The following is a 27,021-nucleotide window of genomic DNA, read 5'->3' on the forward strand; positions in this document are numbered from 1 at the left end:
ATGGGTGCAATGCATGTCTCTGACCATACCTGGGTCTCCATCCATCTGGAAACACAGACTGTCTGACCCTGTTGCCTGCATGGACGTTCTCTCTAAGGCTAAAAGGATTGGGATATTTCAGCCAAAATTCAGCAAATTACCCTGTTCAGAAAAGCACTTGAGCAAATGTGTAAAGCTGAGCAAGAGTTTAAGTGCCTTGCTGAATCTTCTGCATTTTATTTAATGTCTCAGTGAAGGTATATTCAAAATGACTGTGGGATGGCCACCTCAAGGTTTAATAGGAGACATTTAAGATATACAGCAGGAGAGTGACATATATCATACAAACTTAAAGAGCCCCTTCAACAGAGCAATTGCTCTCTGAAAAGAAATGAAAATCTCTCCAAACAACAGCTTAATCATCAGTGCTTGCCAAGAAGTGAAAACTCTGAAGAAATTCACTTGCAGCTTGACAACATTATAGCATCGAGGGTACAAGCAGCTCTCTTACATGCCCAACAATTGCTTTCCTACACAAGATGAAAAAGGCAGCTGCATGCTTTCAGAAGTATGCCAGTTTGCTTATGCCATGACGGCTACATCTGTGGTTGGAGTGGAAGAGAATAACAGAACGCTTCTAAGAAAACCAAAAGTGAAGACTTTATTTGCTCTTATAGTTCCTACTGCAACCCAAAATACCTGTGGCAAGGTTCTCTGACAGAAGATGTTGGCTGAGCGTGGGCTCTGGGAGAAAGTCTTTGCTCTTTAATCTACAGACCACATGCCCTGGGGTACAGGAGAGGAACAAAGGCAGGCTGCTGTAACGGGTACAATATTGGTGTATCGGTGTGGTGGTGTGTCTGCATGACTTGGTGGTGGGACGAGAAGGGTGCTCAGTGTGGGGGTTTAAGGCAGCTCAGGGGGTGCTGGACTTAGGGAATTCCATAGATGGGTGCTACCAGGGCTGTTTTCTGTGTTGTGTCAGCAGCAGAGAAGATAGGGAACAGTCTGCTGGGGTAGAGGTTAACTGTGGTCAATCTGTTGGAGTATGTCATGAGGGTGCTAAAACAAGGTGCAAGCTGAAGCTGCTCTTTGGCAGAAGGTTCCATCATTCTGCTTTGCCTGCCCTCAGGGTCAGCACTGGTGACATTCAAGCCTCCTTCCTTCTTTTTATAGAATCATAGAATTGTTTGGGTTGGAAGGGACCTTTAAAGATCATCTAGTCCAACCCCCCTGCAATGAGCAAGGACATTTTTAACTCGATCAGGTTGCTCAGAGCCCTGTCCAACCTGACCTTGAATGTTTCCAGGGATAGGGCATCTACAGCCTCTCTGGGCAACCTGTTGTTTTTCCTCCAATAGATAAAGTTCCCAGTGCTATAGAGACTTTCAAATAGGAAAATTTTTATCCAGATGGTCTTTTTCAGCAACATTTTCATATTCTTATTGTGCCTTATTCATATTCTTTGTGCCAAAATCCAGCAAATGCTGTGTGGATCCCTTGCAGAAGGAAAATTGCCCAGTAACTGTGGAAAGCAGGATAACTGCTCATGAAAGAAGAGAAACTCTAGATCAAAGTCACCTTGCTTCATGTCCAGACTGAAAAGTCATGCAAAAGTGAGAGCATTCATCTGCATGTGTTTGAAGCCATGTAAGAGCTCAGGATACAGCCCAAGCAGCCGGAGAACTTGCACTGGCTGTTATGGTGGAAGCACCAGTTGTCATTTAGCTAGTTTAAAAATATTTGCTCATCATTTTCTGAGCAGAGAAGCAGGTAAATTTGGAGCAATTATCCTGTGCAGAGCTTATAGTGCCATAGCAATGCTGGTACCAGCCATCAAGCTTTCTAGCCAGAGGTCAGCTCCTTGCAGGGCCAGGGAGTAATTATAGACACAGACTGCAGCATGGTGAAACCTTCCAGTAGTGGAGACCAGTGCTTGCACAACTACTTTGTATGGCATGGAAGCCAAGAGCAAAAAGGGGACAGTTCCCATTTTTTTTTGACCAGATGTTTCCTAAACAGGGCAGGTGTAATTTGAAGCGTTTGAAACCGTGTTTTAATAACAGTTAAATTACCTGCTCATCAACACAACAAAAAAAGCTGGGTGTATCTTCTTATTTTAGGGTTAGGTTTTTTATTAGCATGGTCTGTGGCAAAACCTTTTGTTGTTTGGCAGTATCCCTCCTAGCAAAGACTCTTGGAATATGGAGAAGAGCAGTTCTGGGCCAGTCTCATAATTTTATGCAGACTTAACGAACTTACACTACAGTAAATATTTTCACACTTAAAATTTGGAATTTCACAGACAGTTTTCATTCAAATTTGGAACAATTTGGCAAGACTCGTGGTTAAGAAAATGTATTTTTTTTCCTTTAACAGGCAGTCCTTTTCTATTTAAAATGTCTTAATAAAACCTTATGGGCTTAAGCTGCGCCAGGGGAGGTTTAGACTGGAAATTAGGAAAAATTTCTTTACGGAAAGGGTGGTCAGGCATTGGAACAGGCTGCCCAGAGAGGTGGTGGAGTCCCCATCCCTGGAGGCGTTTAAAAAACGGGTAGATGTGGCACTTCGGGATATGGTTTAGTCTGGTCTACCCTTGATTAGTCTAGAGTGGGCTTGGTAGTGTAGGTTAATGGTTGGACTGGATGATCTTAAAGGTCTTTTCCAACCTAGATGATTCTATGATTCTATGATTCTATTCTATGAAACGTCTTCAGGTGGAGCTGAGAGGATCATGACCAACTGGTTTTTTTTAATTTTGTCTGAAACAGGAAAATGGGTAGTGACAAAATAGCTTTGGACTCCTGTCCTGAGAAGTAGGGTTTGCATTGGCAAAGGACTGTTGGACTTGGTGGCTTTGCCATGCTCTGAAGTTTGTGTGACCAAGCTCTGAGCTCCAGCTAGTTCTGTGAGCGGTAGGTGTATCTACAAGGATATTTTCTGCTTATAATTGATTAGGAGAGAAGCTGTACGACTGGAGATAGTCTAATTAGAGGACAAAATGAGGTGGCCTAATCTAAAATAGATTGATATTCTGCACTGTCCCGATCCTCTGCTGAAGAATGCATGCATGTAATAGCCTAGTGTTATAATTTTATACAATGGAATCAAGACTTGAATTCATTTAAAGAGTTTTCTGCTATTGAAAATGTCTTGGGAAGCTTTTGCCTGCAATGTTTGGAGGGGAAAATCAGTGCTTGGGGTGTATAGTCTTTATTGTTTCAGGAAGAATCCAGATCTGCATTTAAGATGATGAGGAAGCCTGGACATTATTCTTAGGACTGTCATTATCTACAATGATTTTGGGCATTGATCCACAATTTCCTATGTTCAAAGTCATAAAACGATTGAGTATTGGATTGTTTCATTGTTCTGGGAATCAATCCATGTGACTGGCTCTGCCTTGCTGAGTTAGGGGCTGCAGGCCACAGGGCCTGCTGAGTGGGAGGAAAAGTTTATTCTGCAACTACTCACTAGACCAACAAAACCTAGATTCTGGTCTGAATGCATCCTTATCCTTATGTCAATATTGCATGTATCTGTGAGAAACCAAACTGAACAGGGTCTAAATACGTGTGTCTGTGCATATACATAAGTGTGTGTATTCCTCCCTCCTTACAACTTTAGAAGTACATTTGGGGACAGCTTTGGCTCTTCAGTGAAAGACAGCAGATACCTGAAGCCTTGCTGGTTGGCTTTGCAATATAAAAAATCACATCAAGAGAGCACCGAATTTATTCTAAGTGTAACTTGACTTACACATGAGTCTTCTCAAGCAATGAGTGATATGTAAAGCACTCTTGCTTTCCAAGAATTTCAAACTCAAAAGCGGTGCCTGTTTTTCTAGGAGCAACACTTCCTCAGACTCTGCACAACCCAACCCCTACAGCCTGTGCTAACCTTGTGTGGGGACCTGGCAGTGCTCTCTCCCCCTTCTCAGAAAACATAACTCCAGTTACATGCTCAGCAAAAGGAAACTTGGAGATAAACAGGTGAGGCACCTGCAGTGCTGGTTTGAATCATAGAATATCTTGGAGTTTTACTGGATTAATTGGCTGCCCCCTCAGTATCTCTGTTTGAGTCACATTTAGAATCATAGAATCATAGAATCATTTAGGTTGGAAAAAACCTTTAAGATCATCCAGTCCAACCATTAACCTAACATTACCAAGTCCACACTAAACCAATTAAGGGTAGACTAGACTAAAACATGTCCCGAAGTGCTACGTCTACCCGTTCTTTGAACGCTTCCAGGGACGGTGACTCCACCACCTCTCTGGGCAACCTGTTCCAGTGCTTGACTACCCTTTCTGTGAAGAAATTTTTCCTAATATCCAGCCTAAACCTCCCCTGGCACAGCTTGAGCCCATTTAGGTAAAACTATTTGAATTACTTGGTCTAAAGCTATTTGGCTTTTAGATTTATAATGAATATTGAATTCGGGTAGGGAAGGTTTGCTATTTGTTAGACATTGCTTTTGAGAGTGTTGAGATAAATGGGTCTGGCTTAGTGAGGATGCCCCCATGGCACTGCTGAGTGGCCTGTGGACTGAGCGCTGTGGTCATCAGCAAAGCAGTGCCTTGGTCCACTGTCACAGCTGAAGACTACTAGCCAGACAAAAGGTCTTTAGGTTGCAAGTAGCCCATGAGCTGCATTTGGCTACCTTTCATTACAGCTTTGGTCTTTCTGGGCTCTGTTCATCACTGTGCTATTAACTTGCTGTGTGACCTTGCAGAATGTGCTCACATATGTAAAGTGCATGTTCCAGACAGCTTCTGTGCAATACTGCCCAGTGGGGTTCAAGGAGCAGCTGGTAGCGTGTTTGCTGGGGTAATGCTTTCTCCTGAGTACCTCCACCATAGGTCTGACCTTCCTTATCATGAATGTGCATTACCTGTTTCCAATAGGAATTGCATAAATCAAATTTACATTCATAATTAAAGTCCACAGCTGTTTAAAAATAAAAGAAAGCAGAGGAGAGATTACAAAAAAAAAAGATTAAAAAAATAGGTAGAGTCCCTTGGCTAGCCTGTAATTTTTGACAGTGAAAGAGCTTTCACAGTGCCAGGCAGGCAGGCAGGCATACTCATGAATAAAGCAGCTGAGTGAGTCTACACTAGCTGGGGAAAGAATGAATTTTTAATCAAGAAATCCTGTTAACATATTTACGTATTGATTTATTGGTGCCATAAGCCTTCAGATCAAGGCATAAAACATCAGCATTTTTGCTTTTTCAGTCTCCCCAGCTCTGTAAGGTTGGAGAAGGGGAGAAACAAAGTGAAGAATTTGCTTCTATTTAAACTTGGCTGAATTAATATTATTACTGCATGCAACGACTATAGTTAAAACATGTTCATACACAGCTAGCATTATTGTAGCAAAATTAAAGTGCTGCCAGCTTCTAGGATTTTACTGAGAGTCTTCTGGTATTTGGGTTGCTTTTATGCATTTGGATACTTTCCTCAGAAAGCCCAGCTCCTGGATGTATGTGCTTGAGAGAATTATAGCTCCCTTCCTCTATTATTTGGGACTTTCTAACTCTTGACATTGGAAAGAAAAGCTAGAAAAAAGTATCAAAACCAAAAGGGCTAATTATCTCAGTGTATGTATTTATTTTTCCTTTTGTATGTATTTATTTTTTCATTTTTTAAACAATGATGTCCTCTGCTTGAGGCTTCCACCTGGATTTCCTGCCCCATAGAAAATGATGGGAGCTTTGCCCTCTTGTCTGATGTTGTGAAGATACCTCCTGAGCTGCCTTTCCCTCTCTGTTTTTACTGCCCACTGTGTGAAATGGATTTCTCTTCCTGGAACAGAGGATGCACATCATTCTAGTTTAGTGATGGGGGTGGATGTTCTTCACCTTATGTTTAGGGTACCTGTATGTCTGCTGGGGAAGCATAAGGCACATATATCACACTTGTTGCCTGAGTGTCGTGTCTTTGATTTTCGAATGTTCTGTGGCTGTTGTTTTGGAACTTCCAGGTGTCAGGACAGCCCTGCAGGGTGTGGGGATGAAGAGGCAGAGAGGAGTAGCTCTGGGACTGAATGGAAGCAGCATGGCTGTGTCAGGGCAGAGGATAACCAGCCCTATGGAGGACAGCAAGATCTGCATTACCATCTCTGCAGACCACTGGCTCAGTCTGGAAAATAGTGGTTTCTCTGGCAGAACGTTGGGCAGGACTCCCTCAGAGCTGTGCTGCTGCATGGCATGGATGGCCACTGCTGCCTGATGTGAAGGCATGGGGCAGGCAGGACTGCTACAGCATTTCCTGCTTTAGGTATGTTTAGAAGGGGGGAAAAAAGCACCTTTCCCAATTATTGTGGTTGGTGTGATGTTAAAGCCAGTTACAGTAAGACAGTGGCTTCTGAGAATATAAAGTGATAAATGAATGTAAATTAAGTTATGCTTTCAGGGAGATTTTCTGAAATCAAACTAGCCCCTCTTGCCTTCTACTCAGGTATGGGTTGCCAGCGCTACTGCACTGTGGCTGCTGCTTTTTGTGTCCTCCTGCCCTGGACAGGCCCTTAGGCAGCTTCCAACAACACCACCAAAGGGATGCTTTATCTTTAGCACACCAAGCTTGTTACAGATTTGGCTGGACTCTTGGTCCAAGGGGATAAGAGCTAATGCCAGGCCTGGTGTCTCACCCGTTACCCCTACCTGGTGCTTCCAAGGCTTTTAGAGTCTCTGGTAGAAGCTGGTTGTGTGTGGTCTCAGGCCAGGAGTAGCTTGCTTTTTGTTTGCAGGCTGTGAAATACTTCAGATTTGATTTTGATCCCAGTAGTGAACAGCTCTCTGTTCTGGTCCTCTAAACAGCAAGTGGCTGTGGGGCTAGATGTAAGTGACTTCCCTTTTTGGGGGCAGAAGGATTATCTTTGTTTCAAAACAGTGTCAATTTTTGTGTTGCGAGACTCAAAGGATTTTCAGAGATTTTTCATCTGGCGCCCACTTCGGAACCAGGAGTTATGGATGGATCTGAGGAGTAACTGGGGATTTGAGCAAGGTGGATTGTTATTACAGCAGTGAAGTGAACTGACCTCTATCCTGAAGGTAAAAAGGATGAGTGGAATAACTCAAAGACCTTTTGTGAAGAGAGAGGATCTTCTCGGAAACACTGATTTGAGTGTAAATGTGCCAGGAGTTTAGAGCACCTCTTCCCGGAGAGTTCAGTTTGAGCAGGCATAAACCCAGGACTTGATTGCCTTTGGCCAAGTTTTGATGTGAAAAGGAGTGCAGAGGCCAGTGGGCTCTCTGAATGCTTTTCTCATAACTGCTGGCCCTCAAGGCAACAGTTACCCCATCCCAAAGGGCCCCCAGAAAACACATCCTCTACCACGAAATCTTTCCTAGTGTCCAAAACCCACTTAGGACCTACCATAAAGGCACAGGAGGCTCAATTATAACATGCTTTAGGAGGAGATCAGGAGATCCTCTAATCTCGAGTTGTTAGCTGGACCTTATATGGACCTTAGGGCTTCCTGAGATCCTGTCCATCCCACGGCCACATGTGGAAACCTCAAGCTAATGAGTTTTCCTCAAAGCATGCATAAGCAGATAAAACCACAAGAAGCAGTGTTTAAGCCTGAACTCTACATTTCCCGGAAGCTTGCTGGGCTGGGACTCTTCCATTTTAATTTGCCTCTACATACAAGGGCACCTGCTCTGAATGACCTGAACTCACTGATCCCAGATGGAGGGATGCTCAGGGCAGGTATTTGAACACCAATCCAACCCTGTCTTGCTGTACATAGCACTTGTGGGAGTGTGATTCCGGCTGACCACTAATTGCATTAACCAACCCATTTTAGTTTTATTCTTCACACAGATGAGCACACCAGACACGTGCTCTGTCATCTCCCTCCTGTGGGTGGTACAACCCCTGAGAATCAATCGGAAATGCAGCTCTCTGCCAATGTAATTTTGCTCAGAAGGGTCAATTGCCAGCACTCCCCCATCCCCAGCTGTCATGTCCCTGCAGAGCTGAACAGCAGATGCTCTCTGCAAATGGACTGTAACATCTGAAAGTCAGTAACCAAAGTTATTGCACTGACTTTGTGCCAAGATTGTATTTAAACTGGAACTGAGGTGGGGGGGGAAAAAAAGCTTTTTTTTTTTTTTTTTTTTCAGATGCTGGTATTTCGTATAAGCTGGCACCTTGGGTCAGGACTTGAGAGATAGGACTTCTCTTACTGTTCTGCTGGGAAATGTGGAAGCAGCTCTCCTTTCACCTGGCTGTGACCCAATTTCACCTTCTGTAAAGCTGGGGATAGCAATAGAGGCCTCCTCAGTGCAGGGCTTGGAGTTGTTTCTGGGTGAAAAAAGCTAGATAAGACTTAAAAGATTAAAGCCTTTTAAAAAACAAATTTTTTTTCCCCTCTTCTGTTTTCAGTTGAGCCAAAGAGATGTGGGGGGAAAAAAAGGTAGAAAAAAAAGCAGGAAAATGAATATTTTTGAAAACTAATAAATTTTAGTACATTTTTGGTTACTGAATAAATGGAATAGACAAAATATATTTCACAGCTCTACTGAATGAGGTGTTAAGGTACGACTTTCTCAGGGAGGTGAGCAAGATGCTATACTCCTCCTCAGCTCTTCCCAGTATGTAATTGATGGGAGACTGAGGCCCCTTCATTATCTCCTAGACCCCTAGACTTATTTCTGAAGGCTGCAATATTTTAAGAAGTTTATGAAAGTCCCTCCAGTCCCCTTTTGTGGTCATCTTTGTTTAAAATCAAACCTGAAATACAGTAAATGTCCTGCTAGATTTTAGGCTTGAGTTTACATTTTTAAGGGGAAACCCAAGTGTCCTATGCTCTCATCTGACAAACACATTGGCCTACACTCCACCAGGTTGGATTTTGAGGCAGAGGTATTTTCTCCAGGGCCTTCAGCAGAATGGTGTCCAGACTTTCCACCAGGGATTTTGCTCACAAATGCAGTGCAAATAATAATGAGTACTTCTTAATTAGAATAGGCAAAGCTTATGCTTGACCACAGCTATGCATTCAGGGACTTCAGATGTGAGTTAGATCTGGACTTGAACCTATTAAGTTCATATGGAGCCTGTATACCTTGTTCTCCATCTGTGAAAACACTTTGCACTTTCCAGAAGTGAAGATCAACACTTTGAGATATTATGGCAATGTGGACTATGTAGCATCCCAGAGAAGTGACCAGTTTAAATGTCATTTGAGTCTGTGACTATTTTGTGAAGAGAGTAGGTTGTCATTGATTCTACAGATTGAACTCGGAATGGCTTTTCTCAGCAAATTTGGGTTTTCTGCCCTTATACCTTCTTGTGCAAGGTCTGTCTGTCTCTGATGAATTGCTCAGCGGGAGTTAGTGCCTAGAGAAAATGTGCTGGGTAAGGCAGGGCTCCATGTGCTCACTGTACATACTTTTAATATTTTTGGTTTTGTTCTTAGTGCTTTTAATATTTTTGGATTTGTTCTTAGTAATTTCTGTGTTCACCTAATCCTAAGAATAGGAACAGACAGAAATAAATCAACCATAAATAGCATCACTAATTAACAGAAGTAGCGAGGAGTGAATTGTGAAAAATCAGAGGAAGGGTAAATAGAGTTCATCTCTTGAAGGCAGCTGAGAGTTTTCCTCAATGTAAAAGCATGTATCTAAGAGACACTTTAATTGCCCCAAATAAGTCAGGCTCTGCCATTGATTAGATTAAAGTGAGTAAACTTTAGGTGTACTATACATTTTGATTAAAAACATAGTAAAGAGCTAATTGTGTCTGTGGTGTTTCAGCTTTGGCTGTATCTTGAGAGCTCAAAGCAGCATCTTTGCACAGCCAGAGAACCCTAGCTAGAGATCTCCTGGCAGGGCCAGCCTAGACCTTGTTCTGGGACCTGTTACTCAGGTTTGGGCTCGTACATGGTAGGTTGGTATGTGATTTTACATTTCTGTAGACACTGCCCTTAAGGTCTCATTTAAAGCTCCAAATTCAACAGAAAAACACCTATAAAGGCATTTTGTCTGCCTTTAGGCACTGGCAGAGGAGCTCTGGTGAAGGCTGCTGTACAACTACTCCCTTCAAGAGGTGCCTGCCACCCATAGCAGTAGCAGAAGGGAATTTGACCCTGAGCCATGAAGCTTGAAGTGTGTTTTCTTAGCTCCAGCTATGAGCAGGAGTGAGTTTGCATCATGGTGACTGCACCCATGGAGGTGCAGGTGCAGAAGGGGGTCTGCCATGGAGAGTTAGTCCCCCCCGTGTGGGTAGTGCCCAGCAGCTGGCCTGCACTGACATCCTACCCTGTGCAGTGCCTTCCTGAGTGCAAGTTAAAGTCATCAGGAAGTCTGTATAATTTATACTAATTATAGGCTTACCATAAAGCCAGTGTGTTCACATGTGGGTCTGTGGTGATAGAATTGACCTGGTGTAGCCTTGTGTGTGGACGTCCCTGAGCTCTCCTTTTCTCCCAGTACAGGAATAAAGGGATTGCAAGTGGAGACAGGGATGATTTTGGGAGAAGGGCAAACAGAATGATGGTATATTTATCAGACACCTGGAAATCAGGAGCTGAAATGTGAGATTTTTTTGCTTAGGTACATTGCAGCACAACAGTCTCCAATCAGGGTATCCAGTCCCTGTCATGTGCCACCCAGCATTTTCCTATGGCAAAGGTCTTTGTTGTTCTGCTGCTTTTGTGTTGCCCAAAAGGATTTAATCAGATTCAGCAGTGTTTAATAGGTTATTTGAATAAGTTATTTAAACATGTGCTATCCCTGCCTGGCTTGCTTGGTCCTTGGTATGCGCTGAATGCAGTTGTGGGCCATGCAGAGTGGTGGCAGGTCTTGTGCTTGCACCAGCTAGGAGAATTTGTCAGCTTTGGATTGCAAATGCATTAGGTCTCAGATTCACCCTTGGGGCATGGCCTTAGTGTGCCGATTTCCTGGCTGCTGGTTGGTGGCACACATGCTTAGGTACGTGGGAATCCCCTACCCCTCTCACCACATTTATAGATTTAGGTTGTGTTGCAGAAGCTGGAGGAGTGTGGGAGGTTGTGGGCAGCTGTCCTGTCTACTTAAAGAAAAGAGGGGGTAGGATTTTGGGGATTATTCTGCATTTGACTTGCTCTAATTTGCAGTCTGTAAATCTCCTGAAACCTAAGATTTGTAACCCGTTGAACAGAGGCAGTCACTTGCCTGTTCACGAGGCTTTGTGTAAACCAAATTTCACTTAGTTTTGTGTTTGTTATTTTGAGATTCCAGAACCAGGATCTCATCACTGATGCAAACCATGATCAAGCAGCCCTGGTAGAAACTGCATATTCTTTTCCTTGGGGGCTGCTGGGTCTTTTTTCTGCAGGGGCTGTCATATTTTTCCTGGTAACTTGCCGCCACTGACAGGAGCCTCACTGGCAAGGAAGTGCTGCAGAGTATTTACATGCTCCTTCCCCTACCAAACCAGCTTCTGCTCCCTTTGATCAGCCCCGTTTGAAGTCAGCAGCATGTGGGATTTGTCTGTGAGGCTGGCAGGCTGCAAGGCTCCCCTGGTGATGCCCCGGCCACAGGGAGTGCTGAGCTGGAAGCAGGCAGGGTTGCTGGAGAGACGGTGTTGTGCTGCTGGGATAGAGATGGGCTGGGAGAAGGATGTCAGAGCAGGCGGGGCTTCACTGACCATTTCATAGTGATGGAATGGGCTGGCTGGAGCAGAGCTGCTTCTGGTCTTGCAGCAGCAAGAAGATCCAACGACACGAGAAACTCATCTCAGGGCCGCCATGCACAAGGGCTCTGCCTCCCTACACACCCTGGGAACGTGGGTCATGGCCAGGGCTGCAGAACGGAAGATGAAAAATAATATAAAAGCATTTCTGGTCTCTGCAGCATATTGCAAGCAGCAGTAGGCTGCTTTCAAGTCAATTGTTTCAAAACTTGTCTTTAAATGAATTAATAATTAGATGCAGGTGCCATCTTGTTAACATAATGAAGCAGTGGCCTAACAGCCCTCTGTCTGAAAGACGAAAGTGAGTATTAATACTGTCCTTTCTCTGGTGTTGGACAAGTCACAAAAGGCTTGGCTGTGGGAAGTATCTCGTGCTTTGCTGGAGTACGCTCCATTCTCTTTGGCTGTATTGGGAGCTCAGGGCATTAATCTCCCTGCATGACAGAAACCTTTTAGCTTCTGCATTTGTTATAGATGACAGTATTCACTCACCTATCTCTGTAGAGAGGTGGCCGTGCTGTCACTGCTTGGGGATGCAGGCAATGTGCTTGGTGCTGCTTGAAAAGGGTGAGAGAGCCCCTAGGTGCTTAATGGCAACTGTGGAGAGAGTCAACATGTAAAGGTTGCCCTTTGGCATCCAACTGTGACCTGGGCACTCCTATTGAGCAGTGGCATCAGGCTCCAGGGTGGATTGTGAAGTAGAGTCAGTGTCACATGGAAGAGGCTAGGAGGATGCGGTTGGGGATTTAGGTTAGACTTTTATCCAAAAAAAAAAAAAAAAAAAAAAAGGGAAAAGGAGGCGCCAGCTGTGAATAGGCATGGTGGGTACGTCTTGATACAAGAGTCAGGTCAGGGGGTGGAAGCAGCTTGGAGCTGAGCAGAGGTTAGGCAGAGGGAACCATGGCAGCTGGGCTTGTTGGGAAGAGCACTCCAGGGACTGGACAGTTCATATGGGCTTTAGATGTCCCAGGTACAGACCTCTCAGTCTCCATTGAGACCCCGAAAGTGTCCCTTAGACTTTCTGTGCCTCAGTTTCTCACTGTGCAGCACCTTGCCTGTGGGAGTCTTGTTCTGTCAAGTTTAAGGGATGTGAGCTGTTTTGATACCGGCGCCTGGGACACTCCTGGAGCAAAGCTTCAGCTTGATGTGGTCACTGTTCAGTGGGTGCTTGTGAGGAGCCCTGCAGCTGTTACTAACCAGCGGTTCCTTGGCTCCTCAGCAGTGAGGGAGACCTCCTGTAAACCCTTACTGTATTTGGATATAATTCTAGCACATTGTGAGAAGTATTTTGTTTCTGCTTCTTCCCTGTCAGGTTAGACCTGTGGTTAGGATCAAGTAGCACTGAAAGTCAGCCAGGTATTGCACCAGTGAAATGTTTTAGCTTGAACATAAAAATTTGTTTGATCTCTTGGCTTGTCCTGCTTAATGAACAAGCCTGGAGCTGGGCCACAACACAAGTCCCAGGGGCTCTGCGGGTGGAGGGCTGTCTCCTCTGCTCAGTGCAGCCAGAGGTGTCTGTGGGACTCTGGGGGCTTTTCCTGAAGGAGAGGAGTTTGGTTTTCTTGGCAGCAAACAGGTTTGATTCATTCACCATGGCAGAGCTGGAGCCATAAACTGTGATTGGCTTCAAGCACGCTTGGGAGCACTGGGAAAGATGCTGCATGTCTGTGAAGGCTCTGCTTTCTCAGGAGAGGTTTTCTGTCAACCCTTTTGCCTGGTGTCTTGCCCTCTAGTTTGTCCTGGATCTCTGTGTGTGAGGCAGAGCAAACAGAGCGAGTCCCTGCCCTGCCCTGAGCATAAGGTAGTCTTGCAAATGCTCAGAGGAGGGTAGTTAATTAGTTGTATTTCAGCACATTTCATTTTTAAGGGCTTTGATCGTGGCATGGAATTGTGGATCTGTCGCCAAGTTTGGGCTTCAAATGAATAAATAAATGATAAACAATCATTTGGCAGCAATGAACCTGCTGCACTCTCTTTGCATGTTTATGTGGTTTCCCTTCTCCCATCTGTTCCCTTCTTCCATCTCTTCCTTGTGGGTTGGCTCTCCAGCCCGCCTTGCCTGGCTGACGGCAGTCCCCAGCCTTACTGAATGGGATGTGCTTGCTCCAACCAGAGACATGAAAGCTGCCACCTTGGTCAACAAAATGAGAATTGAAGAACAGCCTCTAAATACAAAAACATGGGTTTTCTGCTGGTAATCCCAGGAGAGCAGGCTGGGGCTACACCAGGCACTTTCTCCATGTGTTGGGGAAGAAGCACTGAGGACAAGTGTCTTTATTTCCTCCAAACCCATCTGTAGAGACATGGCACAGGAGAACATAGAAATGAAATAGCTAAAAGCAGAGAGAGAGGAATGGAAAGACAAGACAGTGAACGAAGAAGTGATGCTGCTAGGGTGGGTTGATAGGTATTGCAAAAGGCATTAAAAAAATGTAATGAGAGATTACGCTGCACAGAGTTTTCCCTGTCTTTCTGCTCTCATTTTTCCAGCCTGTTTTCTCTTCAGATTCATTTGTCTGTCATGCGCTGGTTTTGCTTTTAGCAGGGGTGGTTTGTGGCAAGGTTAGTTAGTCCTCTCGGGTGAGTCACTGATCAACTGACATAGATATTTCTGAAGATGTTTGCTATTTGGAGAAATCCTTGTCATGTGTTTGATCCAGAACATGATCCTTGAGGAAGAATTTGTGCAGATATGCAACATATTAAAAATGTCTCAGAAGGTATTTACTTGCATCAGTGCTATAAATGTTATTACCTGTAAGAAATGCTGTGACGTCAGTCACCCACATTACGTGTTGGTTTTGCTTGTTTATTGGGTGACTTCTACTCATGCAGAGACATTTCGAGGTGGCATCAAGTACATGCATGGCTGAAATAAAGCATATTTAAAGCAGTTCTTTCTGTGAATCCTGCAAGAAAAATTACACTTGGAAATATGATTGGGAATAGTGACCAAAAAGCACCACAGATAGTAAGTAAAAGGCACCAATATCAGTTAGAATTAATGTATTTTTTGCAAGTTGGTGTTTGAGAGCACTTCTCTGTGGTCTCTGCCAGGCTCTGCGGTTGAGCAGGTAGGTAAGCTCTGTGTTCGTGTTATTCTTTACCCTCTGTGGGAGAAGGAGGAGAAAGTCTTTGGATCTTTTCTTTTCTTTTTGCTTCCCTTTCCTCTCCCTTACACCTGACATTTCTCAGTTTGCTGCATTCCTCACTCACAAGAGAAGAATTTGCATTTTTCTTGGCACTTGGCTTCAGTAAATGGCCATGTGGCATTTTACTTTTCAGCAGTTCCTTAAAGAGCTCCCTTGTGGTTCATGAATGCAGAAACTTTTTCATAAACTAAACCACCCTTCCCTCCCCTTAATCTAGACCGCTACTTACTCAGGGAGCCTCAGACATGTTCTGATGACAGAAGCTCGAAGTGCTGAGTAAGCAGATGTGGAACTGCAATCACTCAGAACATGCCTCGTTTTCTTGCAGACTTCTTGTCTTCTGCTCTGTGTGTACGCAGAGATTCTGGGCACGGTGCCATGCTCTGCCTTAATTGCACAGATTAACGGAAGGCTGTAGTTCCCTCCCCTTGTTGTGTGTCTCAATTCAGATGTAAATACGACACTGATGCTCAGCACATGGGAAGTCAGAGTTGAGGTGGGGAGGGAGGAGGCTGGTGTAGAAAGCCTGCACAGAGGTAGGTCACTTAAAAGTGTGTTTTGGCCCTGTAGCAGAGTCAGCCTGGAGCTGTGGAATTAGATGAATCTTCTCACTGGAGCTGATGACAAATTGTGGTGTGGACAGCGGGACAATTAGCTTGGTTCTCAGTTCTTCTGCTGGCATTTCAACTGGTGAACATAACAGAACTAACCAGTACATCAGTGGTGGAAAACTGAGGGGAATCTCCCCTGCCCTCTGCCCTGCAGTTTCTGTATGGTATTTTGTGTCTGAGGCAAATTAATATTTGTTTTTCTCTGTCCCCTTTTCTTTGTTTCCAGACAAATGATGCTGCAGGAAATACCTGGAACTGGCTTTACTTCATCCCTCTCATCATCATTGGCTCTTTCTTCATGCTCAACTTGGTGCTGGGTGTCTTATCAGGGTAAGACACTAATGACTTGTTTGTCTCTACCTGGATACAAAAAGGGAAGATGTATTGGTTTTAGCACTGTGGGAGGATGTAGCTGAAAAAAAGACAGGGTGATGCATCACACTGTACATTGTCCCCCTTCACACAGGTCCTACCCTGTTCTTTCCTTGTAGTGGGGTACTTCTGTAAGACTATAGAGCCATAGGATGGTGGATAGGTTGATGAAAAATCATTACTTCAGATGATTCTGAATCCAGACCCAAGAGTTAAGTGTGCTCCCTGTAATTATACTGACTTGGGCCTGCACAGCCAACACTTACTCCTGCATCATCTTGAAAACCCATCAGGAACCCACTGATGCCAGTATAGAATCATAGAATCATTTAGGTTGGAAAAGACCTTTAAGATCATCCAGTCCAACCATTAACCTACACTACCAAGTCCACACTAAACCAATCAAGGGTAGACTAGAATAAACCATGTCCCGAAGTGCCACATCTACCCGTTTTTTGAACACTTCCAGGGATGGTGACTCCACCACCTCTCTGGGCAACCTGTTCCAGCGCTTGACCACCCTTTCTGTGAAGAAATTTGTCCTAATATCCAGCCTAAACCTCCCCTGGCACAGCTTGAGTCCATTTCCTCTCGTCCTATCACTAACTACTTGGGAGAAGAGACCAACACCCACCTCACTACCACCTCCTTTCAGGGAGTTGTAGAGAGCGATAAGGTCTCCCCTCAGCCTCCTCTTCTCTAGGCTAAACAATCCCAGTTGCCTCAGCCGCTCCTCATAAGGCCTGTGCTCCAGACCCTTCACCAGCCTTATTGCCCTTCTCTGAACATGCTCCAGCACCTCAATGTCTTTCTTGTATTGAGGGGCCCAAAACTGGACACAGTATTCCAGGTGCGGCCTCACCAGCGCCGAGTACAGGGGCACAATCGCTTCCCTGCTCTTACTGGCCACACTATTCCTGATACCAGCCAGGATGCTGTTGGCCGCCTTGGCCACCTGGGCATACTGCCGGCTCATGTTCAGCCTGGCTGTCAGCCAACACCCCCAGGACCTTTTCGGCTAGGCAGCTTTCCAGCCCCTCTTCCCCAAGCCTGTAGCGTTGCATGGGGTTGTTGTGACTCAGGTGCAGGACCCGGCACTTGGCCTTGTTGAACCTCATACAGCTGGCCTCGGGCCCATCGGTCCAGCCTGTCCAGGTCCCTCTGCAGGGCCATCCTACCCTCCAGCAAATCGACACTCCCACCCAGCTTGGTGTCATCTGCAAACTTACTGAGGGTGCACTCAATCCCCTCACCACTCGTGACTGGCCGCCAACTGGACTTAACTCCATTTACCACAACTCTCTGGGCTTGGCCGCCCAACCAGTTTTTTACCCAGCGAAGACTATGCCCTTCCAAGCCATGAGCTGCCAGCTTCCTAAGGAGAATATTATGGAAGATGGTGTCAAAAGCTTTACTAAAGTCCAGGTAAATGATATCCACAGCCTTTCCATCATCTACCAGGTGGGTCACCAGGTCATAAAAGGAGATCACGTTGGTCAAGCAGGACCTGCCTTTCATGAACCCATGCTGGCTGGGCCTGATCTCCTGGTTGGTCTGCACATGCCTGTTGAGTTCACTCAATACGAACTGCTCCATAATCCTTCCCGGCACTGAGGTCAGGCTGACAGGCCTGTAGTTCCCCAGGTCCTTCTTCCAGACCTTCTTGTAAATGGGTGTCACATTGGCAAGCCTCCAGTCATCTGGGACCCCCCGTGTTAACCAGGACTGCTGACAGATGATGGAAAGTGGCTTGGTGAGCTCCTCTGCCAGCTCCCTCAGTACTCTTGGGTGGATCCCATCTGGCTCCATAGACTTGTGAATATCCAGGTGGCATAGCAGGTCGTTAACTTCTTCCTCCTGGACTATGAGGGCTCCATTCTGGTCCCCGACCCTGTCTTCTAGCTCAGGGGCCTGAGTACCCTGGGGATGACTGGTCTGGCTGTTAAACACAGAGGCAAAGAAGGCGTTAAGTACCTCAGCCTTTTTCTTGTCCTCGGTGACAATGTTCCCCCCCACATGGAGCAAAGGACAGAGATCCTCCTTGGCTCTCCTTTTATTGCTGATGTACTTACAAAAGCATTTTTTATTATCTTTTACTACATTGGCCAGATTGAGTTCTTCTGGGCTTTTGCTTTTCTAATGTCCTCCCTGAATGACCTAACAAGGTCCCTGTACTCTTCCTGAGTTGCCCGCCCCTTCTTCCAAAGGCTGTAGACTCTCCTTTTTTCCCTGAGTTCCCGCAAAAGTTCCCTATTCAGCCAGGCCGGTCGTTTTCCCCACCGGTTGGTCTTATGGCACACGGGGACAGCCCACTCCTGCGCCCTTAAGGCTTCCTTCTTGAAGAAGGCCCAGCCTTCCTGGACCCCTTTGCCCTTCAGGACTGCCTCCCAAGGGACTTTCCCAACCAGGGTCCTGAACAGGCCAAAGTCTGCCCTCCGGAAGTCCATGGTAACAGTTTTGCTGCCCCTCCTCTTAACATCACCCAGAATCAAGAACTCTATCATATTGTGGTCGCTAAGCCCAAGATGGCCTCCAACCACGACATCTCCCACAAGCCCTTCTCTGTTAGTAAACAGCAGGTCAAGCGAGGCACCTCCCCTGGTAGGCTCGCTTACCAGCTGTGTCACAAAGTTATCCTCCACACACTCTAGGAACTTCCAAGACTGCTGCCTCTCTGCTGTGTTGTATTTCCAGCAGATGTCCGGCAAGTTGAAGTCCCCCACGAGAACAAGGGCTAGTGATTGCGAAACTTCTGCCAGCCGCTTGTAGAATGTTTCATCTACCCCTACATCCTGGTTGGGTGGTCTGTAGCTGACTCCCAACAGGACATCCGCCTTGCTGGCCTTCCCCCTCATCCTAACCCATAAGCACTCGACCTTGTCATCACCACTGTTGAGCTCTATACAGTCAAAACACTCCCTAACATACAGAGCCACCCCACTGCCTCTCCTTCCCTGCCTATCCCTTCTGAAGAGCTTATAGCCATCCAGTGCAGCACTCCAGTCATGAGAGTTGTCCCACCACGTTTCTGTGATGGCAACTATATCATAGCCATCCTGCTGCACAAGGGCTTCCAGCTCCTCCTGTTTGTTGCCCATGCTAGTGCATTGGTGTAGATGCACTTCAGCCGGGCTATCGATTTCACCCCCAACGTTGCCATGCCGCCCCTGGGGTCCTCACTAGTGGGCCCATTTATATCCCCTTCCCCCTTCAAACCTGTATAAATACTTCGGTGCTGGAGCTGGACATCAAAGTGTTCATAATGTATTTGGTGTAACTTCAGCACTGAGAAAGGGGAAGCTCAAACAAAAGTCAAAAGATCTCGGGTATTTGTTTTGTTTTGTTGTTTGGGTCTGTGTTTTTTTGTTGTTGTGGTGGGGTTTTTTTTGTTTGTTTCTTTGTTTTTTAATCTCCAGCTGTTTAAGCCAATGTCTGGATTTTGGGGACATACTGGTCCTTGACGTTCAAACCCCAGGGGTCAGCCAAGGATTTGGTGTTTGTTGCATATGAGTTTGGGTTTGGGCCATTGTAGAGATCATGTTGCCAAGTTTAAAGCCTAGCTGGAACATCCCCAGCCTCTGTGGAAATTTGATCTGGAATTAACAACCTGAGTCATCTTAATGGTTTGCAAGCTCTTAGACTTTGGCACCTCATTTTGCACAGTTTCTTCATAGCCCATCCAGGTGATCTAGATTATATGGATCTATAAAGATCGAGATTTATTTCTGGCTCTTGGCAATATGGGAAGAGAGAAAGAGTTAATACTGCTGGGTGGTAAAAGCCCTTCAGTGTTGCACCTTTGCTCTTTCTCTTTAAGTTACTAGAGAAAGAAAAATGTTTTCCAAAGAACATATTAATGCTCAATTTTATTATTTTGTTAACGATTCTTGTCCTCAAAGCACATGCTAGGGGCAGGAGCAGGGAGGCAGCAGTGCAGTTTTGTTTGAGGACTGGGAGACATGCTGCTACAAGAGAGGGTCATGGGGAAGGATAGGTCATGCACTTTGCTTTTCCTTCAGTCCAGGAATAACGGTCACGGTCAACAACTGACCAAAGCCATTCATCAGACATCCTGTTGTATCAGAGGCTTTGTAAAGGACAGCCTTGTGACTATACTTGTCTGACTATCATTTAAAGTGAGCACCAGAGTCAGGTCTGAGTGCAGTTCATTAGGTAGTTCATCTTCCTCGTTCCACAGTGGGGTCAGCCCACTTTGGCTGAAATGATACTTGTGATTTAAAACAAAACTCAGAAGCCTGCAGTCTCCTCTTCCTTTGTGCTGGTTTCAAATGTGTTTGGTGACCAAAACATAGAAACCTCTATCTGGCTCTCCTGAAAGACTTTCATTGCTTGGGGCAAAATATGAATATTATCAAAATGTGTAGCTTCTATTAAAAATGCAGCTCTGTGCGTCAGGTTTCCCTTTGTTAGTGGTAAGTATGATAATATCTGCTTCACAGAGGGAAGCTTTTAAATTCCATTTTGCATAGTGGTGTGACGTCCTTGGCTGGAATAATTCCTGGGGAGAGGCTGAAGACAATAAACATCATAGCACAGGTGTTGACCACACTACTCAGCAGGCCACTGGTGGGCTTGCAGCTATTGAGCAATGAAGGAAACTGGGTATATCTGAATGGACTGGTGATGAGAAGGCACCAGAAACATGGAAAGACCCTCTGAAGGCAGACTGTTGTCATTATATTCTCTAGCCAAAAGACCCAGACAGCACTTTAGAAAAAAAAGACATTTCTGCTGGAGGTTATTCTTTGCATGGATTTCTGCATGGAGAAAGGGTCACTGGCAAATGCATGTTGACTTCCATAGGGTACAGTTTCACTCAGGGACATTACGCCATCCTCGTCCCAGTGACAGTGTCAGCTAGCAGCCTTTGCAACGGAGACTCTTGGCAATATCCCACATTCCTGTTTTAATAAAACAAAGTTGAGTTAGGCTTAGGGGTTCTACAAATAACCCATGAACAGGGTTAACTCAGCAATCAATCACCTGGTTCTTATTTTCATGATTGGTGCACCTCATAGCCTTGCTGTATCCTGGGGGTGATGCAGTGCTCTGCTCTCCTTCTCCATACATTACAGAGAGGGAACAACAAGGTAGAAAGAGGGGATCGAATGCTCCCAGGAACCAATAGCAAAGCTGAGGTTAAGTTACTGGTTTCCTAGGCTTAGGTGCAGTCTTCATTACTGTCCTCTTTCAGACAAACCCTGTTGGTCAAGTTGTATTTTATTTTCCAATACTTTGCCATATGTCATCACCATTAGGGAGTTTAAGCTTCAGCACGCCACTGTCTGTACCTTGGAAAGCCACAGAAAAAGCTTTTACCTGAGTAGTTTTCATTGCTGTTCATTTTGAGCTATTTCCTCTCATGTTTGTGTTCCTCAGTGGGCAATAAGGAAGCTACAAATTTCTGAAGTAGGTATGCAGACGCTATCACAGATTATGGCAATATAAATAGTCTGAAATGACAAGTTATTGAGCTTCCTACTGACACTAGATTATACAGAGTTTTGCCATAACTTCTAATGGAATTTTCTGCCTTTCTGTAGTTATTTGTGAAGCCATGTCAAAATGGGGCAGATACCTAACATGAGTGGGCTTAAATCCTGGGTTTATCTGTTTGAGCAGTGTATGTAGATTGACCTGGTTAGGATCCCAAGTCTCATCTGCTAGCAAAATGTGGAAGCATTTGCATTGCAAATGCTACAGAAGAGATGATACCTGTTTTAAAATGAAGAGCAAACAACCTTTCCCCTCCGCTGATTCTTCTGGAATTATAATAAAAGCAAAGACAGGGAAGTGACAGGGAGATGTGGAAATCTGTAAGTGTTGGTAAAAACTTGGTATAAAAATAACCTACAATCTTGGCGCACAGTTGATACGACAAAAACCTCTGAGTACCTGGCTAAAGGTGTAATTAAAAGCATGTTGACTCTGTAATTCAGATTAAATGAGACTCTGCCTGCTGTGCAGTGTGTCCTCCTCACGTGTGCTAATCAAAGCACTGCCAGTGCTCTTGTAATCAGTTAATATTTAAATACCCTCCCCAAATGGCATGCTCTGCCTTCTGTTCCTTCCCCCTCCCTGATGCAGGCACTGGGGGCCAGACTGCCAGCATAGCTCAGCTCTACTTGTGCCACTGAATATCCAGATTTCCCCAATGATCCTACAACAGAGGGTGTGGTGTTATTGCAAACATCTGATTTCTGATGGTGCAATAGGGATGTTGGGCTCTCCTATGTCTTTACAAAGATGCATGTTGCAGTGGATGCTGTACCTGCTCACCACAGTGCTAAAGGTGGGTCTCTGAGTGGGGTAACAGCTCCCCCTTCCCAGGTTGCACATCACAAGAAAAGACAGACTGTGCTGTTCTCTATCTGTGAATATGGTAGGATTTATAGTTTTCCTGGAGTACTGCAGTGGTCATAGGTACACAAGTGAACTGAATTGAAACAGCTCCTAAAAATCCAGGAACTGCCTTTGCTTGTTTACAGAAGATACAGGGCTCTCCAGCAGGAACACAGCATCCCGTTTGCCGTGGAGTAGTGGTAATGTGGGTTTGTGTCGCTTGCTGGGGATTTTCCTCTCTGTTCCTCACGGTGTATTCCCCCTACTTTCTGTTTACCCTCTCTGGTGCTTGATCCCTCTGTGAACTGATAAAACTCAACAGCCCTGCAGAAACCAATAGAGCAGAAAAACGCATATTATTTTCTTCTGGAGGAGTTTTTATTGAGTGCCATAGCTGATTCAAGAGAAGATCAGGACTGTATAGGGCCAGGAAAGCAGAAGCAGGAGGAGAGATGCTATCTAACTCCTTTTATAGCATTAAGACATTCAGTAGGCTCATTTGCTTCTGCACGTGAACTGTAGAGGTCTGCCCGCTTGATCAAGATGGGCAGACGCAGGGTGTGTTCTGCCCGTCCATGTGCTGGGAAGCACGCTGAGGTGACTGCCCAAGCCTGATACCTCCCCAGTCACAGACATAAAAAAAGGGAAAAGAGAAATGTAAAAATAAAAAGGAGATTAGACACCTGGTTGAAGTTCAGCTGAACCATCTATCCACCCAAAGGATGAACCAGGTTTTGTTCATACTGGAGGGCTACCCTTGACTTCATTTCTCTGTTTTAACCATGAGAAGGCATTCTAGCCATGCTGACCTTGTTCGAGAAAGCTGGGGCACCTTGATTCCCAGAAATTGGAGTAGCATTTTGTAAGGTTTCCAGTGCAGAGTGGAACAGCAGCAGTAGTGAAAATGTTTAGGAATTTGTATCCATAATACATTTCTCTTGAAACATCTTTTTGCATTGATTGTGGTGGGTGGTTATTCTTACTTATTAGAGTATTTGTAAACTCTTTGTGACTTAGGTAGCAATGAAGGCATCCACCACAGGGAATACAACCTTTCCATAGAAAAAGAGATTGGCTGCCTCTGGTGGCACCATGGGAATGTTCTGACATCGAGTCATGCCAAGAAGGGTTGACCCCAGATGCCTTTCAGTTTTTCCTAAACACAAGGCTGTTTGCTGCTTGGGATGTCATGGGATTTGGCTTCAATTCTGACAAGAAAATGCCCTATGATGATCCTGATAAATTTTTTATTGAACTCTGCACATGGTTCTGCAGTTTACAATGAGGAGCGAAAAAATACCCCCTACTGAACTGAGAAGTCCTGACTAATGTTCATTCTTTTTCTGACATTGTACTGTTTTCTTGCTAGCAGGCTGCAGCCCTCTTCCATCTGGCTCTGGCAGCTGTTGCCACCAAGAGATGGGCACCCATCTCCATATAGACCTTAGCTTCCTTGTGTTCCCTCCCTTAGCAGTGATTTCCAATGCTATTTTTCTTATCTGCTGCTGTTCCTCTCCCAGCCTGAAGCCTCCTCTCAGCCCAGCTAGCAGCTTTCTTCCATGGGCTGTTGGGATTATGGAGTTTTCTACTGCTTGGGTGTTGAGTTGGGTATTAATTTTGCCTTGTAATGAGCTGGATGATTCTCTACAATACATTTGTGACTGTTTTGATGTTTTGGATTACACAATGCAAAGAGGATAAAAGTTATCATGGGATGCAGTGAAGATGATGAATTAACTTATTTCAAGGCTAAGTGCTTTTTGGCACTGTTTCATACAGTGGTGGGGAGTGGTGAGGGTGGCAAGACAGCAGGAGTGCTGGCCAGAGAGAGCAGTGCACTTTGAATGATGCATTTAAATACTGAGAGTCTGTGTCTCTTGAGTGTTAAAAATGCTGCTTGTCATGTCCTCAAATATTTATGGTGAAGCCTGAGGTATTTCCAGACCAGCCAGTAAATAGTAATGATCTTTCCTGACGTTTACTCATCTGGCCGCAATAACTAAGTGTGGAGAGGCACTGCAGTGGCCAGTCTGCATCTTCCCTGCTTAAGTATTACCATAACATGGTCCAGATCTGCTCTGTCCTGAGATGTGCAACACCTGTCTCTTGTTATATGAGACCACCTGATTTAAGAACTGCAGGGAGACATTCTGAACAGATACAGCATCTTTGTGAGAGCAGGAGCCTGGCAAGGGATACAGCTACAGACAGTGCTGGCACCTTGCAGGCCAACAAGGGTCAGGGTAAACACCGCTTTAATTCTTCACTGCTGCACACTGGTTTGAGCAGTCTGCAGTGTGGGGTGATGCTCTCTGGGCAGAGTCCTATTAAACACTCTCCCTGTCCTGTGCTCCAGTCTCCCTAGGGGATATCTGTTTCTCCTTCTGACTGTTGTACCTTGGGCCACTGAGGCTTTTGTGCTGTTAGAGCAGCTCCCTGGGAGGAAGCACAGCCCCATCCAGACCTCATTGAACCGGCTGTCTCAGTGACTTGCTCTGCTGAGTTTCATGACATGTTTTCCCATCCTGAGGATTTTTGCCAGATTGAGATCATAAAACTTCAGCCTGCTAGACGTGCAGAGGCTGGAGAAGAATCAAGCTGATTAATTTGTCATAATGGCAAAGTGTTCTTCTGTCCTCCTTCTCCCTCATTACAGAGACAATCATTCATTTTCCCCGCAAATTTGTTCCAAGTTCACTGTTACCTGCTGTGATCTGACTTTGGCTGGCATTAATTATTTGCAGCAGAAGAGCTGCATCATGAAAAGATATGAGATTCTGCTTGCTTTTTCATTGCTTTTAGTCTTTCCCCAGCCTGTGCTTAAAAATGAGGGGAAAGACAGGGAAAAAAAATTTTCTTTCCTTGCTCATCACCCTTTTTAAAAAAGCCATCATTGTAAACAAGAAATGTGGGAGAAGCATGTGTGTTTCTTGCAGCAGAGGTCAGGTAGCAACGACTTTCCACATGAGCTTTGTCTCACTAAGCTAAATATCCTATCGAATGTGTATACTTTGCTCCTTTTGTGTTTTTGGTTAGTATAGGAGAGATGGAATGCAATGGAAATTAAAGCCTATAATATAGGAATGATACATAGGAGACCTAAATTTGAATTTTCTGGGGCCTCTGCTTTGTCTCTGGAGTGGAGACTTGATGAACAGAGCCAGAGGTTCATCCAGCAATTGCAGTAGGCTGATACGATGAGATAAATGGTGATTTTTAATTCTTTTTTCTCTCTTTGTTGTTGCCTCCTTCAAGCCAGGTTTGCCTAGCTGTGGCACTCACAGCATTTCAAATTGGATTAGGTGGAATCAAAGTGAAATCGGCACAAGCTGAACATAAAGACAAAAGGAAGGAAGATGCATTGAAGGCTTCACCTTTGTGCTGTTCCTCTTCTCTTTCTAGAATTACAAGATGTATCCCATAACTGGCTTGCATTTGAAGCATTTTCCTGCTATGTTCAGTGGTAAAAGTGACTGTGAAGCCTGGCTCGGTGCTGAGAGATCAATCTCTCAGTGGTATTTTCATCTTTTATCAGCTGGTTGAGGAGAGCTATTTTTTTCCCCCTCTTTAGAGCAATGAGGAGGAAGCAGAAGCAGCTCTAGCTGTGCAGGATTTATTGAGCCAGTCCTTACTCTGAAGCAGTGGGTATTAGGATGGGTTTAAGCAGCTCAGCTGGCTGGGTCTGTATGTTTGGGCCCAGTCTGGGAGAGACGGATATAAGCCCTCAGACCATGCCCAGTGTGATCGTGGCTGGCTGTAGCTCCAGGTGAGATACAAACATAAAACACTGTGTGTCTTTGGAATTTTGGGCAGTTGATGGGACACCCTAGGGCAGATGATGAGCCACAGAGCTTTGTCATCTTCAGCACTAAGAAATCTCAATCCTCCTCTGGGCTTTCCTTGTTTAATAACAAGGTTCAAAACTCTGACTTCTCAGCAAACCACCTTTATGGGCAGGAAAACAATATCTTAGCGGTACCAAAAGTCACCAGCATGAAGAAATTCTTACTGATGGTTTTCCAGGTGAATCCATTGCTTGGTTTCATCTCATTCCAGCACTTTCCAGTGTGATCTCTCTGTGCCCCTGGGATATGCTTTGTTTTACCTCCCTCAGATTTTCTTCTTGCTCAAATAAGGTGCATTTCCATGCTTTTTCTTCTTGTTCCAGATGGGCTTTCTAATCAATACGCTCTGCCTATGTTCAGTGGTGACCTGGGCATGATTTTTAGAGGTATTTAAAACCAGTGATTTAGCAATACTCTACAAGCATTTCTATTAACATTTTCAAATCAGTAAGTCAGAGGCATCAAATTATTTTTAGTTTTGCCTGCAGGTTTCTCTGGACTTGAGGATTTTGTCTGTGAATGAAAATAACCATGCTTTGGCTCATCCTGAAATCTTCCTGGGTCTTACTGTGGTAAAGATATCTGATGCTATGGTAAAGAAACCTATGTCCTTGCTGATGTCCTCACTGATGTCCTGTCATTTTTTTTGCAGCCCTTCTGGGTGCAAGGTGCCAGCTATGGACACAGCTGAGCCATGTCCTCTTGGGTTTGCATCTTCCCACCTACGGGCCATGATGCCTCATGCCCAGGCAGCTAGATATTGCACTGCTTGTCTATTTACTCCTGGATTTATTTCATATTTTTCTTTCCTGAGCCAAATTTGATTCTACCCCCCACTTATATTTCTAACTCAGCAGCATCCACCCAGATTAATGCACTGAAGGGAATGATGCTCACTCTCCTCTCCCCAGTCACTTCCCCTTGCCTCCTGTGTGCTGCTGTCAATAATTCAGCCCCTACTGTGGCTGCCTTTCCTCCTCTCCTAGAGGAGCTTTTGTGAGAAACACCAAAA

The 27,021-nt window shown here is 45.0% G+C and overlaps 1 protein-coding gene across 1 annotated transcript in view; it reads left to right on the forward strand.

Moving 5' to 3' along the window:
- CACNA1B (calcium voltage-gated channel subunit alpha1 B) overlaps window positions 1-27,021 on the forward strand; it is a 310,510-nt gene that overhangs the window by 127,717 nt on the left and 155,772 nt on the right. Inside the window, exon 7 of the mRNA XM_075716221.1 lies at window positions 15,656-15,759. Within this exon, the coding sequence (XP_075572336.1) occupies window positions 15,656-15,759 (104 nt within the window). The remainder of the gene's footprint in view (window positions 1-15,655; window positions 15,760-27,021) is intronic.

This window comes from Pelecanus crispus, chromosome 9, assembly GCF_030463565.1.
Source record: "Pelecanus crispus isolate bPelCri1 chromosome 9, bPelCri1.pri, whole genome shotgun sequence".
Lineage (NCBI taxonomy): Eukaryota > Metazoa > Chordata > Aves > Pelecaniformes > Pelecanidae > Pelecanus > Pelecanus crispus.